This window comes from Lissotriton helveticus, chromosome 6 (assembly GCF_964261635.1).
Source record: "Lissotriton helveticus chromosome 6, aLisHel1.1, whole genome shotgun sequence".
In the NCBI taxonomy this organism is placed as follows: Eukaryota; Metazoa; Chordata; class Amphibia; order Caudata; family Salamandridae; genus Lissotriton; species Lissotriton helveticus.
Window position 1 is genome coordinate 87,149,326 of NC_136067.1, and position 16,737 is coordinate 87,166,062.

The following is a 16,737-nucleotide window of genomic DNA, read 5'->3' on the forward strand; positions in this document are numbered from 1 at the left end:
TGTTGGAACTATCGAATCCTCATGTGGTTATCTTGGTGTAAACATTTTATAATGTGCAATAATGCAGGATCAACCGCTGCCCAACCAAAAATGTTACATAGGATATCCATACAGTTATCCTCCTTGATCTGAGCACCGCGTTTGACACGGTGAACCACAAAATCCTCTTACGCCGTCTATATAGTCTAGGAGTATCAGGAGAAGCTTTGGCCTGGTTCAAGCCCTTCCTAAGTGACAGGACTTTTCAAATCTTTGAAGGAGCCTCTGTCTCCTCAAGCAAGCCCTTGGGCTGCGGGGTACCGCAAGGCTCATCCTTGAGCCCTACGTTATTCAATGCATACATGAGACCGCTGGCTGAGATCGTTCGCCCATATGGCATTAAGATCATCACATATGCGGACGATACTCAGCTAGTGGTCTCTCTCACGCAAAAGAACTGCCACCAACCACAGACCAGTCTAACAACTTGCTTGGAACAGGTCAAGAATTGGATGACGAAGTCGTGCCTCAAGCTCAACGGGGACAAAACCGAGCTTATGCTCCTCGGCCCACCAGCTTCCCCCACCATGGATTTTTTATGGCCGAACAGCTTGGGCGCGCCTCCCACACCCAGAGACAACATAAAAAGTCTGGGGGTGTGGTTGGACAAATCCCTGACCTTCAACACCCAAGCAACTAAACTGTCAGCGACTTGCTTTGGTCTCATCAGGATGATGAAGAAAATCCTTCCGCTGCTACCTTTTGAGGCCAAGCTAGTAGTTATGCAAGGTCTAATCCAATCCCGCCTCGACTTCAGTAACGCCCTATATCTAGGGGCGCCTGAATATTGTCTGCAAAAACTTCAGCGGATTCAGAACTGTGCAGTACGCACATTGCTCAGTCTTCCACGCAGAACTTCGGCGGACCCTGGGCTGAGAACTTTGCACTGGCTCCCTGTCAGGGAGAGAATTAAATTCAAGTCCATGTGCATCTCCCACCAAGCATACTGGAAATCTGGCCCAGCAATCAATCATTTTCTGATTACCTCTTACCACCCCAACAAACAGCTTCGTTCCTCTCATGCCTTCTTGGCGACAGTCCCCCGGATTAGGAGATCCAGAGCTGGAGGCCGGTCTTTTTCTTACAACGCAGCCAAGTTATGGAACTCACTCCCCCTCCATTTAAGATCTAATCCTAACTTGATAACCTTCCGCAAACAACCCAAAACCTTTCTTTTCAATAAATCAGACTAATTCCCGGGCTGACCACACTGGGAGGCACTAACCTAGCTCTTAGCGCCTGGACGCCTCAGGGCAGCAGTTGCGCTTAATAAAACCCCTTTTCATTTTCATTTCATCCCAAGTCAAAGGCACAGGAGAGACCCATAAGACACCATGTGAAGGGCTCCTCCCCGGGCCTTAACATATGACTAGGCACTGGCGTAACGAAAATTGAGGAGGCCTCCCTGCACGGTGCAAAGAGGGGCCTTGGGGCCCCCCGCACTGCAGGGGCTGTGGGGACCTGTTTTACGCCCCTGGAACTAGGATCAATGTAAGGTTCAAGGCTTGCTCCGTTATTCCCAAACCTAGGCAAAACACATACTGCACTTCAGTAAAGATAGATTTATCCAACACCCAATCTTCTAGGTTTGCTAAGATTACCCTGCCAAATATTTTAGTTGGGGCGTCCAGCAGCGAGATCGGTCTATAATTTGATGAGGAATCTCTTTGTCCTTTCTTGAATGTGGGTACTACTATAGATTCCCCACCAAGTCTCTAGGGGTTCCTTCATAACAATCACTCTAAAAACATTTGTTACCAGAGGTGCCGAAAAGTCAATATTGTGTTAAAAAAGTTCTGCTGGAACCACATCTGGTCCTGGCATGTTTCCAGTGGCAGAGCGTAAAATCGCTGTGCGAACTTCCTCAGCCGTAATGTCGCCTGTGTTAACTGGGTTAAAAATATCTGTAAAATTTTTGAGTCATACCTGTTCTATAATGTGGCATCCAATACCAGATTTGTCTATCCAGATAAAAAGGGTTGATTTACTATCTCACAAAACATACTTTGCGAGGGCAGCGCTTTCAAGGTCCTCCCAAGCTCTAATTCTAATTTCTGCTTTCCTTTATTAAATTGCTTTTTTATAGAGCACTTTCGCAGTTCTAACTGCTACCTGGTCCCGAGCCACCTCGAGGGGTTCGGCGTCGAGAGTCACGAAGGTGAAAATCATGCCGCAAGTAGACTTGTCGACGTCGAGAGCGTCATCGAGGTCCCATCATTCGACGTCGAGAAGGTCGACGCCAGCACAACGTCATGGGAAGTAGACGTCGAGGTCCCCACATCGCCGTTGACGGTCGACATCAAGGTCTCCACATCGCCGTAGGCGGTCGACGTCGAGACCAGCGTCACCACGCACATCGACGCTGAAGGTGACGCACACCTCATCGACATCGAGGGAAAAAATTGCAGAGGCCAAGGAGGAGGCCCGGCAAAAGTCAACGTTGAGATCCAGATCGAGGTCAAGAGCCCAGTCATAATCCCCAGGGCTGCATATTATGCAGATTTCACCAGCGAAATCTAGAGCTGGCGTGAAGAGGGCCTACGGTCTGTCACCTCGATGGCTGCAGGATGTCGGGACAGATGACCGCAGAAGTCCGGGCTCGGACTACTCTCAGACATACTCGCCATCCAGGACCTCTCCTGATAGAAGTGCTCCTGCGAGGCCTTGCAAGTCTCCCCCCAGAAGACCAAGGTCGCCTTCCACACGCGGATCATGGTCAAGGGGTCGTCACAGCTCGCACCACGAACGTCCACACAAGAGGAGGTGCAGAAGATCATCCACCTGGTCTTCCTCCACGAGGTCCTCGGTTCGGTACTATTCGCCTACTTTTTCTTCGACTCCTTCATCAAGGGTATCTCCCATCGATGACATCAGAACTTTCTCGGACGTTCTGGGTAGAGGAGCAAAGAAGCTGAATATCACCTTGCATACTCCTGTGATTCCCACGTCAATTATCTTTGACACTTTACACCCTCATACAGCTCCTAGACCGCTGCTTCCTTTATTGTGTTTCTATCTAGGAACCTAATTCGATATTTCTATTTTATGCCCTTGTACGGTTATAATAAATAATATCCTTATAAAGGCATAGGAATCATATCCATATTTAGTCGTAGCTCATGCAGTCCACATTAAGCAAGGCTACTTCCCCGGACTCCTAGAAAACACAACGAGTTCTCTAAACAAACCAAACCTCCAGCAACCTGGGAAATCCCCATTGCTTTTGTTTTGATTTCGTCCTAGAACTCCTGTGAGCACTGTAAGAACAGCCAGTTCTTAGTGACATCTTTATTGACGTCTTATGTCCAACCTTACGTCAAACCCGGCACCTATCAGGTATAAATATACCAACATTGCCTTAAGCAAAGACACAGTGGTTTTGGAGCAGAGCGGCTATCTACTTGCCCGAGAGCCCAGCTGATGCGAGAGCCCACGGACGCCGCCCCTCCCTTTTTGACGCACTGAGAGAGACGCTGTCTTTTCTCCTGCCGAGAAATCCAGTTCCGGTGTTTCCAGATACCTTCGCGGGTTACTGGGATATCGAGTCCTGAGAGAGAGATACCAGACCTCCTGCTTTCTATTACCCAGGTACGGAGCGGACTAAACCCTTAAAGAGAATTCTTGAGTCAGATTCTTGGCAAAACAAACTTAACTTAAACTGCTACTTACTTACTCCTTCCCACGTATTAGGCTTAGGTCAGGTACACCGGGGTAGGCGTATTTAGAAGCACCAGTTGAGTACGTTAGTCAATGTATATATGTATGTATATATTTTATCTATTTTAAAGTATCATATGGCTAAGAAACCATATCAATGCTTTTACAGTATTATTTCATAATACTCCTTTTACTGTACGCACTTTACTTTACTATGAGTATTGCAATTGTGGCAATTAATTTCTCTTGCATGAGAAAGAAGACTGCTCAATAAATTACACCTTTTATTGAAAACGCCCGTCTCTCTTTTCTCTGCACTCTGGTGAAACTAAGTATGCTCACTTGACTGAGTGAAATAGCGGTCTATTGTTTTCACACGACTCTAGAAATGCACTCTTATTCTGAGGGAGCAAAGTTGTCATGTTCTATGGTTGTCAGAAGCTAATCCCTTCTTGTCTATCCAGGGAGGTTAAACTCCTCCTCGTTTATTCGAGAAAGTTTCTAGTGACCTCTGAGCTAGCTGGCAAACCTTAAGTCTAATATAGTCAGTAGAGACCTAGATGACCTCAGTCCTACGTCTACACTGCTGTTTATATTATTCCAATGCGCAGAGCCTATTGGGAATATAGGAACAACACTACACCTTTGGTGCCAGGTTTTTTAGAACCAGCTATGGCCACGTTCCTTACCCCTGCTACAGTGGGGTCAGTTCCGCCGAGGATTGCTAAGAAGTATAAGGCTTCAGCCGAAGATCCCTTGTTTCTTAAATCTGATCCCCCAGCGGACTCAGTCATTGTGGCAGCCGCATTTCCTCCAGAAAAGGACAGTAAGCAGATGGTCTCTTATGGCAAGAAAATGTGCAATACTTCTGCGTCATCTATGAAGATTGCAAGTGCCTCAGCCCTCCTCGGGCGATATGACAGATCTCTTTGGGACTCCCTGGCAAGGTTTACCGACAAGCTCCCCAAAGAAGATCGTCAGGACTTCCACGAGATTCTGCAGGAAAGGGGTCTAGTAGCCAACCAAGTAATCAGCGCGGCAGCGGACGCCTCAGATCTTGCCGCTCATGGCTACTCACATGGCATCTGTTCGCAGCGCTCAGCCTGGTTGCGGCTGACAGGTCTTAAGCCGGATGCACAGAAGAAGATGCTTAACCTTCCTTTTAACGGCTCCTCCTTATTCGGGGCTCATGCAGATGAAGAGATGAATAAGATGAAGACCGAGCTGGATACGGTCAAGGCAGTTGGTCTGGAGAAACGGAAGGAGTTCCGCAAACGCTTTCGACAGAGCGACAAACGTCCCTTCCAACAGAGGGTTCAAACCCCTCAATGGTCCTCCCAGAACCAGCAGAGGTCCCGATTCCAGCAGAAGCGCCCTGGCAGAGGAAGGGGGAACAACAAGCAACAGGCAACAGCAGTCCGCCTCCAAGCAGCCTCCCAAGCAGTGACATCATTAGGAAAGGGGCGCTGAAATCCTTCCCATCACTACAAAGAGGTTTTGGCCTCCACCGCTCCCAATTCTTTAAATATATGCAGCTGCGGCATGCGTGGAGGGCGGAGGGGACGAAGATGGAGGCACTCCCTGAGTATGCTCCTCTGGAAGGCCGCCTGCTACAGGAACAGATCCCCGGGAAGGCGGTCTCCCTAACATATAAAACTATCATGAATAATAAACCAAACAGATTGGAGGGCCTCAGGACCGCTTGGGAGCAGGAAGTTGGAGAGATGGATGAGGTGGACTGGGGGGGCGGTATTGATGCACCATAGGGAGGTTGCGATTAAATCACGCCTCCGTTTGATACAATTTAAGATCTTACATAGGTCTTATTTCGATAGAGTGAGGTTGCATAAAATGGGGAGGGTACCTGACCCCAGTTGCTTACGCTGCGGTCACGATGGCGGTGATTTCTTTCACACGATTTGGTCCTGTCCCAATATTCAAAAATACTGGAGGGCAGTCCTCGCTGAATTGGGAGAGGTCCTGGAGATGGACATCCCCTCAGACCCAAAACTAGTGCTCCTGGGGATGACCGATGATGTGGACTTAACACGCCCAATGTTGATTTTTCTGGGACTGGCAGTGGTGGTGGCCAAACGGGATGTAGCCAGGAAGTGGGGGGCGGCGGACATACCACGGCTAGAGGAATGGAGGAGGGGAATGGACCTATACATGGCAGCCGAAAGGGTCACCTACAAAGCAAGAGGATGCCCTAGGAAGTTCCGCAGAGTCTGGGGCAAATGGCGACAATATCATGGACTGGATGGGGGACTCTAAATGTTCGCGAACATTTGTCTGTAAGATAGCCGTGAAGGGGGTGGGTCTGTAGGATCAGGAACTATTACCAATTTGGACTCAGAGGACTATGATGGCTGGACACTGGGATGATAATGTATGGATCCTGGACTATGAGGGAGGCGAAGGGGTGGGAAGGGGGGGGATGTGTGGACATTGCTTGATACTGACATGTTTGTTATATGTTTTTCCTGGCTGTATAGCCCCAAAAATAATAAAAATGGTTTAAAAAAAAATAAAAAACAATGTTCTATCTGAACAAGCAGGGATGCACCAGGTCATGGGTCCTGTCTCTGGAGGCCCAGACCATATGGAAGTGGCTTCTGGCGAGGAGTCTCACGTTCGTAGCCGTTCATCTTCCAGGAACCCTGAACGTGCAGCAGAGACTTCGTAGAAGCACATGACTAGGTGCTCAAAGACTAAGTCTCTCCGGACGTTTTTCAGCAATGGGGAGTGCCAGACATCGACCTGTTCGCAGACGCAGCAAATACAAAATGCCCCGTCTTCGCGTCCAGATTCCCTCAGCAAGGATCACGGGGGAATGCACTTTTGATCAGCTGGTTGCAGACATTGCTGTAGGCTTTTCCGCCACTCCCTCTGATCCCGGCGGTCATACAGAAGTTTTATAGGCCCAACACCAGAATGATCCTGATAGCACCAGAGTGGCCACGCCAGTGGTGGTATCCGGATCTCCTACAACTGTCAGAAGCTCCACACCGGAGGCTGCTCTGCCTCCTGGACTTGCTGACCAAGAACGAGGGGAGAGTATTTCATCCCAACCTCCCGTCTCTGCGATTGACTGCATGGCTCCTGAAGTCATCCTGTACGGATATCTAGACCTCTCTGCTGACTGTATGCACATTCTCAGGGAAGCAAAGAGACCCTCCACCAGAATTTCATATGCTTTCAAGTGGAAGAGATTCTACCTGTGGTGTAAGGACAACGCTTTTGATCCGACCAAGTGTCAGGAGCAAGTGATCCTCCCCTACTTACTGTACTTGGCGAAGTCAGGCCTGAAATCCCCCTCCATCAGGGTCCATCTGGCTGCTATTACAGCTTACAGAAAGTCTCTTACCCAGACCTCATTCTACCAAAGGCCAGTGGTCAAGGACTTTCTAGAGGGACTCAGGAAGGTTTATCCACCAGTGAGATCCCCTTCTCCGCCTTGAGAACTTAATATTGTCCTCACTAAACTGATGGGTGCTCCTTTCAAGCCTATTCATAAGGCGTCTTTGCAGCATTTAACCTGGAAGGCTGTGTTTTTAGTAGCCATCACTTCCGTCCGCAGGGTGAGTGAGATTCAGGCGCTGTGCTGCAAGGAACCTACACTGTGTTTCATGCAAATAGTGGTGCTACGTACGCATCCAAGCTTCCTTCCTAAGGAGTTCTCGGATTTTCACATTAATCAAGTTATTACTCTGCCCACTTTCTTTCCTCAACCATCCACTCCCCCGGAGAGATCATTACACTATTTAGATCTCTGGAGAGTATTGAAGTTTTACCTGGCAAAAACTCTTACACTTAGGAAGTCTGACCGGCTCTTTATAAACTACGGTTCCACGAACACCAGTCTAGCTGCATCTAAAATATCTATTTCTCGATGGATCGTCTCTTGTATAGCTTTATCCTACCAGTTAGCTAAGAAGACCTTACAGGGCAGACCTAAAGCACACTCTACCAGAAGGAAAGCTCCTACCACAGCTCTCCTCCGCAACGTTCCTACGTCTGACATCTGCAAGGCAGCTACATGGCGATCAGTGCATACTTTCACAAGCCATTACTGTCTAGATTCTGATGCTCAGGCCGATGCTCAGGTTGGGAAGGCCTCTTTAAGGAATTTGTTTGCATGATTGCAATGTGAATATGATGTTTTCTCATGTTCTGTGTACTCTATTGCTTGTCCGCGAGAATTTGGGTATGGGCTTGCTACTCTATTCTTAGATTATGACTATTGATGAGTATCCCCTGGATGAGAAGGATTAGTTACTTACCTGTAATCCTAGTTCTCATCCAGGGGTATACTCATCAAAGTCATAAGCGACCCTCCCTCCTCCCGGGACGAGCATTATTGGAGTTGTTTTGATGTTAATTGCATGTTCTACTCAGGTGTCTGTACACAGTCCACCGTCATAAAGAACTGACCTAACTGTCACCTGTGGTGCATCATGAGAGAAGAGGGTCTCCTGCAGGTCTTAAAGGCACGGTACCCTAACCCTTAAAAGCCTTAAAGGCAAGGTGTCCGGTTTTTTTTCTTTGTTTCATTGCTCTGCTATGCAGCCTACATGCGACTGCCTGCAATTACAAACTTTCTTTAAGGCAATAAAGCATTGTTGGATGACAATTTCTCACTGCTTCCTCTTTTCTTAATGGGTTAAAAGGGTACGGTTCTTGCAATGCAAACCTATGTAATTTCAGCATTTTTGCCATGTTGGAAACATTCTAGCCTGCATGTATACGTTTTCACATATGCATATATATTTTTTCTATATGCTCCAGGATCCCGCACATGGGCGGGGATTATTCATAGATTATGACTTTGAGTATACCCCTGGATGAGAACTAGGATTACAGGTAAGTAACTAATCCTTCGTGCATATCAAACATTGTGGTCTGCCTTAACTTAATAACTCTTTCCATTATTTTTCTATTCATGGGTGTAATTTATATGATTGTATTACTTAAAGGAACACAACCTTGAACGCATTAATGTCTAAAAGTATTTCTTACCTCATCTGGAAGATCTGCTGTGACTTCATCATCGAGCTCTCTAATGACACAAAAACAATTCAGTCACAACAGATACCCAATAAATCACAGGTTTGCTTTAAACTGAGATGAAGTTTTTCGCAGCTATTCCTCTATAGATGAGAAACCTAACTCTCAATCCAGACTAGATATCAGACATATTGTTACATATCAAGCTCACATCATGTGAAGTTAGATACCATTGGTCACCTCACACCCCCATATTCAGTTTTTTGCTTTACCTTTCTCTTGTTTTTAAGCATAAAAATATCCTCTACATAAATTTTCATGAGGCCTCAACTATGTTTTTTGTATTGCTTCAACATCCGACATTAACCGGAGATTAACCAAATCTAATATAAACCTAATATAAACCTCACATCAGCCACCAGGCATCAGCCTCAGACACAGTATACTCCAATAACAGCACTGGGTATCGTCCTTCGAATACACACCAAATATCAACCTCTGAACAGTATTAGATGAACTATAATCCCTCTTGGGTGAGCTGTAAATGATAAAGTTCAAATCACCTCTCAAGTAGTAGCCTTAGGGGGGAGATCACACTTAATACTCTGATTAGTTATACAATATTACCAGAAAACTTGTATCGTCTTTCAAATATTTTTAGATAGCCTCTGATAAGCAGTCAAATGTGAGCTTTAAACTGCCTTGGAAAAAACACCAATGCCAGACATCAGCCTCCGATCAACCATCAAGCAGAGCAAAATAGGAGGAAAGCACAAGTCGTACGACATACAATGGATATAGGAATATGTGCACCAATATACAAGATGTGACTAAAATTGTAACTACATGGTCCAATTATATGACATTACTGCATAAAAACAAATGTATCATGGGTTAAGAAAAAATGCAATAAAGTTTGTGTTAAACAAAAATATCAATCGGTGCAAAATTTCTCTCAGGTCAGACATCAGCCTCAGATATTATTAACTCATTTTCACCTTCTGATCAGCCATTAGCATCAATCTCAAAACACATACTCCAAAATCCCTCCAGTTGTACATAGGCCTTCAAAAACCCTTGTCGGACATCATCCTGATATCGGCAATCCTCCATCAGGTATCAGACATCGCTCTTCGATCAGATGCCAACCTTCGATATCAGCCTCCCATCAGCCACAGAACATCAGCCTCAGTCACCATGAGGCATCAACCACAGTAATTTCAGAAGTCTTCATTAATCAATAAGATCTTACTTCGCTGCAATCACTTCAAGTAGTGCAAATGCCCAAAATGTAAATGTTTTTGGAATAAAAGGTCACACATCTTATGTATGACAATGAAAGCAGGAGTCCACCTTCCCTGATCTTCTTGTGGCATTGACTCCTACGCTTCGTAAGTCACTAATACAACATTTAAATTAAACTTTGTCTTGGTTTCTTTTCTACATTGCACAGGTTTGTGAATAGGTTATGTGAAGGAAACCAAAAAAGAAATCCATGAAATATCCCAGAAAAGTCACATTTTAAGGCAATGTCACTACGAAAACGATAATCGTTTATTCATTTATAGTAACAGAATCTCTGGCCTGATTTGTGATTCATTAATCTGGCACATGGACAGCAATGCTTTGACATTCCCACTTCTGGGTCACTCAGACCCCATTATCTAAATAATGACTCTCAAATGGATTGAGGGCATCTCACTCACTCTGTGTCGGAGTGCTTCTCTGTGAAGACGCGTAGGACAAAGTCTCCTTCCTTGTGGGGTTCGAAGGTTGAGGGGACCACGATGTACTCTCCGGGCGGCAGACGGATGTGGGTGCTGACCTCCCGAAGGTTGATGAATGTCTCCGAGCGAGCACAGGACTGATGCCGGAGAAAGAAGTCTTTCTTGAGGTGAACGTTTTGACAACCTTTGAACTGAAGAAAGTCCAACAAGACAATCACCAACAAAAGCAAAATAAGTTATGCAATGCACCCAAACTACAGAGCATTCTACCTGCTCTAAAGCACAGAAACAATAAGCACTCTATTTTAATACATCAAAACATATACTCACTAATTCTAACCCTATGCATATTCCTAAAGGTACATCCAAAACCTAAACCCTAATTCTACACCCTAAAAATTGTTCGAACTTTATACCTAAAACTTAACTTTAATCACTTTTTGATGCTTTCAATTTTCTCGATTTCATACTTGTACATTTTGGTTTCTTTCATTTTCTGAGGTTTCAATTAAATGTCCTACTTCCGGGTTATAAATTTTGGTGGATCACATTTTCTGTGGTTTAGATTAGGTCAGTCAAAACACATCTCACTCAGCAACCACCAGCAAAACAACACAGACAAAACATACAATCAGCTTTAAAAACTTCCTATAACATCTGATCTGTAGTGTGAGGCCTGCTAGGAGGCTGCTTTGTAAGCTGGACCTTAAAAGAATTGTAGTGCTAATGTGTACAATATTGTAATGGTTCTGGCTTTTATAGTCAAACGTCATATAACCCCTCCTTAAAGGAAGATCTGTTGGACTGGCTTGCTTACAGCAGTGGGACGCTGCAGTGCCGGAGTACTTACGGAATGTGCGAGCGTTCATGTAGCCAGGAATCTTGCTGGATCCGTCTTCAGATTGGAGCGCCCCACATTTGGAGGCTTACACTTAGTTGACGCAACAAGCGTGAATATTTAATTTATAAGTGAAAAAAGAATATTGATGACTTTTGGGTCAAACGTATCACCAAAATCAAGGAGTCCTTAAGGCAATTCAATAGCCCTAACGAAGTTGTGGGATCATTTCCCTAGAAGGCGACGAAACACGTTGGCTAAGATTCTAAGAGATTCATTGGGCTGTTTAGAGACATCATCCACAGAAGCAAGAAAAACAAAAAGAATACAGATTTAAAAGAAGACTGTTGTTTTAGATTACTGTTACTTAACCGCATGCGTGCGGGCGGAATTCCGCTCGTACGCTGAGATTTTTTAAATCGCACTTTACGTGGCGAGCTGGGCTCGTCATCAGCGTGCGAGGAGGCTACGCCATGACGAGCCCAGCTCGTCATCAGCGTCGAAGGGGTTAACTATACACTCTAGGCGTGTGCAGTGGACTACTGTTTACTTTGTATGTGGTCTTTGACCCCGTATTAGGGAATAGGGTGGTTGTCCCTTCCTCTTTGCACCGCACACAACTCTAAATGAATCAAATACCCTATGCGTATATCTTGGGGAGCGCCACTTTCCTACACTACTCCACTCAACTGCATTTACTATAGAAAGGCTCAGACCTGCTGGGAAGGGGATACTTAGGTCAGGAGCTGCACTCACTGTAGGAAGAGGACGGATACAACTGGGTCCAGCTAGTGCTGCTGCGAGTAACCATCAGTTAATACAGAGCCTTACTCACTGAAATGTCAAGAACTCTTGCAGTTATTTGCAGTGCAGGGTTTCTAAATAATCCTAACCCTAGAGTTAGGAAGAGAAGTGGCAGATGTAACAAACAGAAGCTATACCTGAACCTGGACATGGTGTGAGCAGCCCCCAAGAGTAGAGGTGCTGTCACTATGGTGGTAAGCTACTTGTCTGTCCATCAAGAATTTGGGCCACCTACCCTCACGAACAGTATTAGACTTTAACAAAGACTAATGGACAGCAGGGCGGCAGCCATACAACCCACATATAACCATGACCGCAGGCTCCAAAGCGTGCTGCCTTCCAGGTCTATTATATATCACAGCGACCATTCAAAGTAAAACGTGCTTCCTTTCCTAAACACAGAACAAGCTAGATTAAGAATTAGCAGATCAACATTTCCTTTTAACTGCTCTCCCACAAATAGGTCAACTAACATAGAAACAATAGGAATGTCTGCACAGGCTCTTTTCAGTAGAATGCAGGGGTCAAGCAGCCAGGCATCAGCAGAATCTGGGGAAACAGAATCCCTAAATGCATTTGTTTGGGGCGGGAAGGTGGGGGTTGGAGGGTGCAGCAGGGTTGTAGTTCTGTAAAAAAGACAATTTCACCCGGAAACTATCACAACCACTCTATCTCGTCCACAACCATGGCAGGGCTCGGTGTACACAGAGTCTACAGCTTTGAAGTTCATTGCTGGAACATTCCAGGATGACGTACCTCATCGGGAACCTGTGGGATAAAGAATGAAAAGCCATTATCCAGAGGGACTGAGTAAAGTCTGATCACAGCCGGCAATAGCTCTCACAGAAACACTAGACAGCAACACTCTGCCCTCAGCCAATTAGAAAGCAGGACTGGAAGACCAAAGGTAGCCTTACTCCAAAGAACTCACTCCTTTTGTTCTTGGAGCCTCACTGAGACCACACTACAGATAAAAGAGGCCATATAAATATCCATAATGAGGCTCAGCCTTTATACGTGACCCCGGTAGGCCAAAAGTTTCATGTACACATGTATTTTCGCTCTCTTAACACTCTTGATACACTACTATGGAATGATCATTTTTTAATTCAGAAAGTCAGGGCCCGGTTTAGAGTTTGGTGGACAGGTAATCCGACTCAAGCTTGACAGATATCCCGTCCACTTACTGCAAGTGCCACGGGACATTATGCACCTGAAATAAGGTGGACAGGATACCGGTTACATTAGTGATGGATCAAACAGTCAGTCAGGCTCTAAATCAGAAACTCTATATCTACAGGAGCAGCTCTTAACCTTTGGACTTCTATGGACCCCCAGTGAATCACTACAGGAAGTTCAGGACCCAAGCCTGAACAATCTCAACAGTGTGACCCTCAAAACACTACAGTAACAAGTATAGACCTAAGAAACACACAAATGATGACATATTTAATTTAATTCACAAACAAACTAATATATTTTAATTAAGGCAAAAGGTTTTTAAAAAGTGTGTTTTAATTGATGAAAAGATGAAGTGACGTACTAGACTCTAGCATTTCACTGTCATGTTTTCCTATTAATGCAGAGTTTGTGTCCGCATACACCATTGCTTCAATTGAGACCATCAACTAGCTTCTGTTTGCTGTACTTACTCAGCTCCCACAAATCACGTTAGGAATACCAACTTAACTGTTAGCGTCCAGAACTCCAAATTCCTTCACATTTGCCGAGTATAAAACTTTCATTTATACATTTGGTTTTTTATGTATAAATGCTTTCTCAATCTTCTAATATTATTTAATTTTGTGAACAGTCCCAGTCTTACACCAATTTACCCAAAGAGTACATATTTTATAAATCGCCTAAGAAATAATCATATGTAGTGGAGGGAGTGGATGAAAAAATTAACATTAGACACATTTTAAGGCAAATTGTTAAGTATTGGACTCCTATTTTTGAAAACACATTCAGTACGAGAAGTTAAACTTTTTGGGGACTTACCAAGGGTATTGTCATTCAGTTTATATAAAGTCTTATCTCACACATTCCTTAGTGGTATGAATAAAAATCCTAAGGTTGCAGTACTGGCAAACTCTGTTTGTTGTTTTGAGTAGAGAGTGCTGGACAAGAATTAGTGTACTAAAGTCACTTCAAAGTCATTTCTTTTCAGAGGAAGCCTCCAGGGAATCATCGTGTTTCGACCTCTGCCAAAATCAATAAATACTGTAAGAGGTCTTCATCTGAACTCGATGGTTGCCCACTCTCCTATCTATGGTCTCTACTACACATGATCAATTATTTGGTGGTTTACATGATATGCCGTGTCTGAGTAAATTTGAACCGGATTGAAAATAGTGTATGATTTTTCTATCAATGATCTCAAATGTATGATGAATACATATTATCATTGATGTGCATTATTTACGTACATACCATTGTTGTTTAAGGAATCTTTGATCCGCAAGTGATGAGACACTATTTTATTGTAACACATATCTCAACAGCATAATATCAGCGTGGGACATGGGCAACCTGTTTACTCTCCTATGAAGCAATACCCTCCTGGAAGCATAAGGATACTGTTAACGGTGTGCATAAGTTGGATCTCAATACATGCTCCTCAGTCCCCCCTTCTCTTATCAGCGGTATTAAAAATGAGACTGGTGCCTTAACAGCCATCCGACTACTTTCTAACCCATGGTCAAGAGAACAGAGTTCAAGTGCATTCTTAGGATGCACGAGAGGAAGCATCAACTGGTCTCAATAAGGCATTAGTCTTGCAATACCTCATACACCGCAAAGCCAATGGTGTGCATGTCCTCCCCCGACTTCCGAACTCGTCGCCGGTTCTTCTGCATTAAGGCAACAAGGAAGCTGCAGGCAACTTCATTGTCTTCGGGGTCGTCATCTTCCTCCAAGAGTGTGACCTTGTACTGGGGGTTGATCCAGAACGTGGCTGAACGGAGAAGGAGGAAAAGAAGGAAGGAGCAATTTAGAAAAGAGCAATGTGCGATGGAGCAAATGCACTGGAGAAACTTACAAGGGGAAAAGGTAATCCGAGAGGGAGAGACCAGAAAGGACAACTTACAAAGAGGTAATGCGAGAACAGCTGAACAAAGAACTTACAATGAGGCAATGCAAGAAGGATTGAACAGAGATTAACAACTTACCAAGGATAATGTGTGAAGGAGAGACCAGCAAGGAACAACTTATATTGCACCAGTACGAAAAGAAATAAGCAGAGAAGAGCAACTTATAAAGGGCAATGCGAGAAACAGTGAACAGACGAGAAACTTACTAAGGATCAATGCGCGGATGGGCAGAGTCATAATTTACATGGAGCCATGTGTGAGAGAAAGTGAAAATACTAGGGAGCATTCATGACGGAGCAATTTGCAAAATAAATTGGACTGGCACAAACACACAAGAGCAAATAGGAGTCAAGGATGTGCCTTTAAACTGGCATACGTCATTTGAAAGGCATAACAGTAAAAAAATGATAGACAAAACAGTCTTTGAGGCTTAAAACAAGTAATTTTAATAATTCAAAATATCATCAGAACAATCCAGCAATATAATCAGAGCAAACGAGCACTATGAACCACAGTCTCACTCTCCAGATCCTAATCCTTCTGTGAGTTCACTGCATTTGGACTACCCAACTCCAAAGTGTGATGTGACAAGAGTTTAAGAGCCCTTTGCCTCAGTGAGATTGTCAGAACCCCTTTCAGACAGCCAAGGGGCAAGAACATGTGACTGGGGCCAGCTTTATACTCCCTATGTCCCAGGACCCCCTACTATGGATCCTGCTCAACTGGGCCAAGCACCCCTTCTGTACCTAGCTCTCAGTTAGGTAGCCTCGGAAGAGCAGACAAGGCTCTTTTTGGGATGTGGGGGGGATACAGATCAGTGAACACAACTCATTACTCAAGGTGCAAGCAGCGCGAACAGTAAATCAATGTGCACTCAAATACTTGTTTTATATAAAAAGACGTGTTTTTTTTAACAATAGATTTTTATAACGTTTTTTCCGTACCAATGGGGGAAGCCCAGCATGAATAAGACATACAAAATGCAAGAGGTACAGTACGTATGTAATAGCCACATGGCCAGCAAAATAAACAACCAAACAAAATACAAACAGCACCAAAGACCTTTGTGCATTATTACACATACGATACAAAGAAGACGTTTTTTAATTCTAATTCCGCACATGCAAGGGTAAATAACATTCACAAGCAATATCAGAATCCTCCTTGAGTTCTGAGCTCTAGCATTTGGCAGGCCACTCCCAGTCCTACTAACTTTAGGACAACAGGTTCGATGTTATACCCTATTCACGGATGACCACATCCAGGAAATATAAACTATTAGGAAGTATTCATAGGTTCTCCCTTCGGAATCCTTTCGGAAGTTCAATCACAACAGTCTATGGAGTCACAGTACCAATGGTAGTATGTCCTCCGGGGCCCCAAAGGCCCAATGTATGGCTTACCCGCTCCAGCAGTAGAGAACTCTTTATCAATGGCAAAGTCTGGCTTCTCTGGGTCACAAGCTGCAGCACCAGGCAGGCGCAGTCTTTCTCCTCCGAACCACGCCACCAACTGGTTCTAGTGATCAGGGTAGTTCCAGTTCTGGTGATCATACTGCAAGCAACACTTTCCT

The 16,737-nt window shown here is 44.6% G+C and overlaps 1 protein-coding gene across 1 annotated transcript in view; it reads right to left on the bottom strand.

The window, feature by feature from the left end:
* LOC144762258 (calpain-1 catalytic subunit-like) overlaps positions 1-16,737 on the bottom strand; it is a 434,899-nt gene that overhangs the window by 87,775 nt on the left and 330,387 nt on the right. Inside the window, exons 11-14 of the mRNA XM_078647403.1 lie at positions 14,859-15,028; positions 12,829-12,840; positions 10,410-10,621; positions 8,716-8,755 (exon numbers count right to left, since the gene is read on the bottom strand). Coding sequence (XP_078503529.1) covers positions 8,716-8,755; positions 10,410-10,621; positions 12,829-12,840; positions 14,859-15,028 — 434 coding nt within the window. The remainder of the gene's footprint in view (positions 1-8,715; positions 8,756-10,409; positions 10,622-12,828; positions 12,841-14,858; positions 15,029-16,737) is intronic.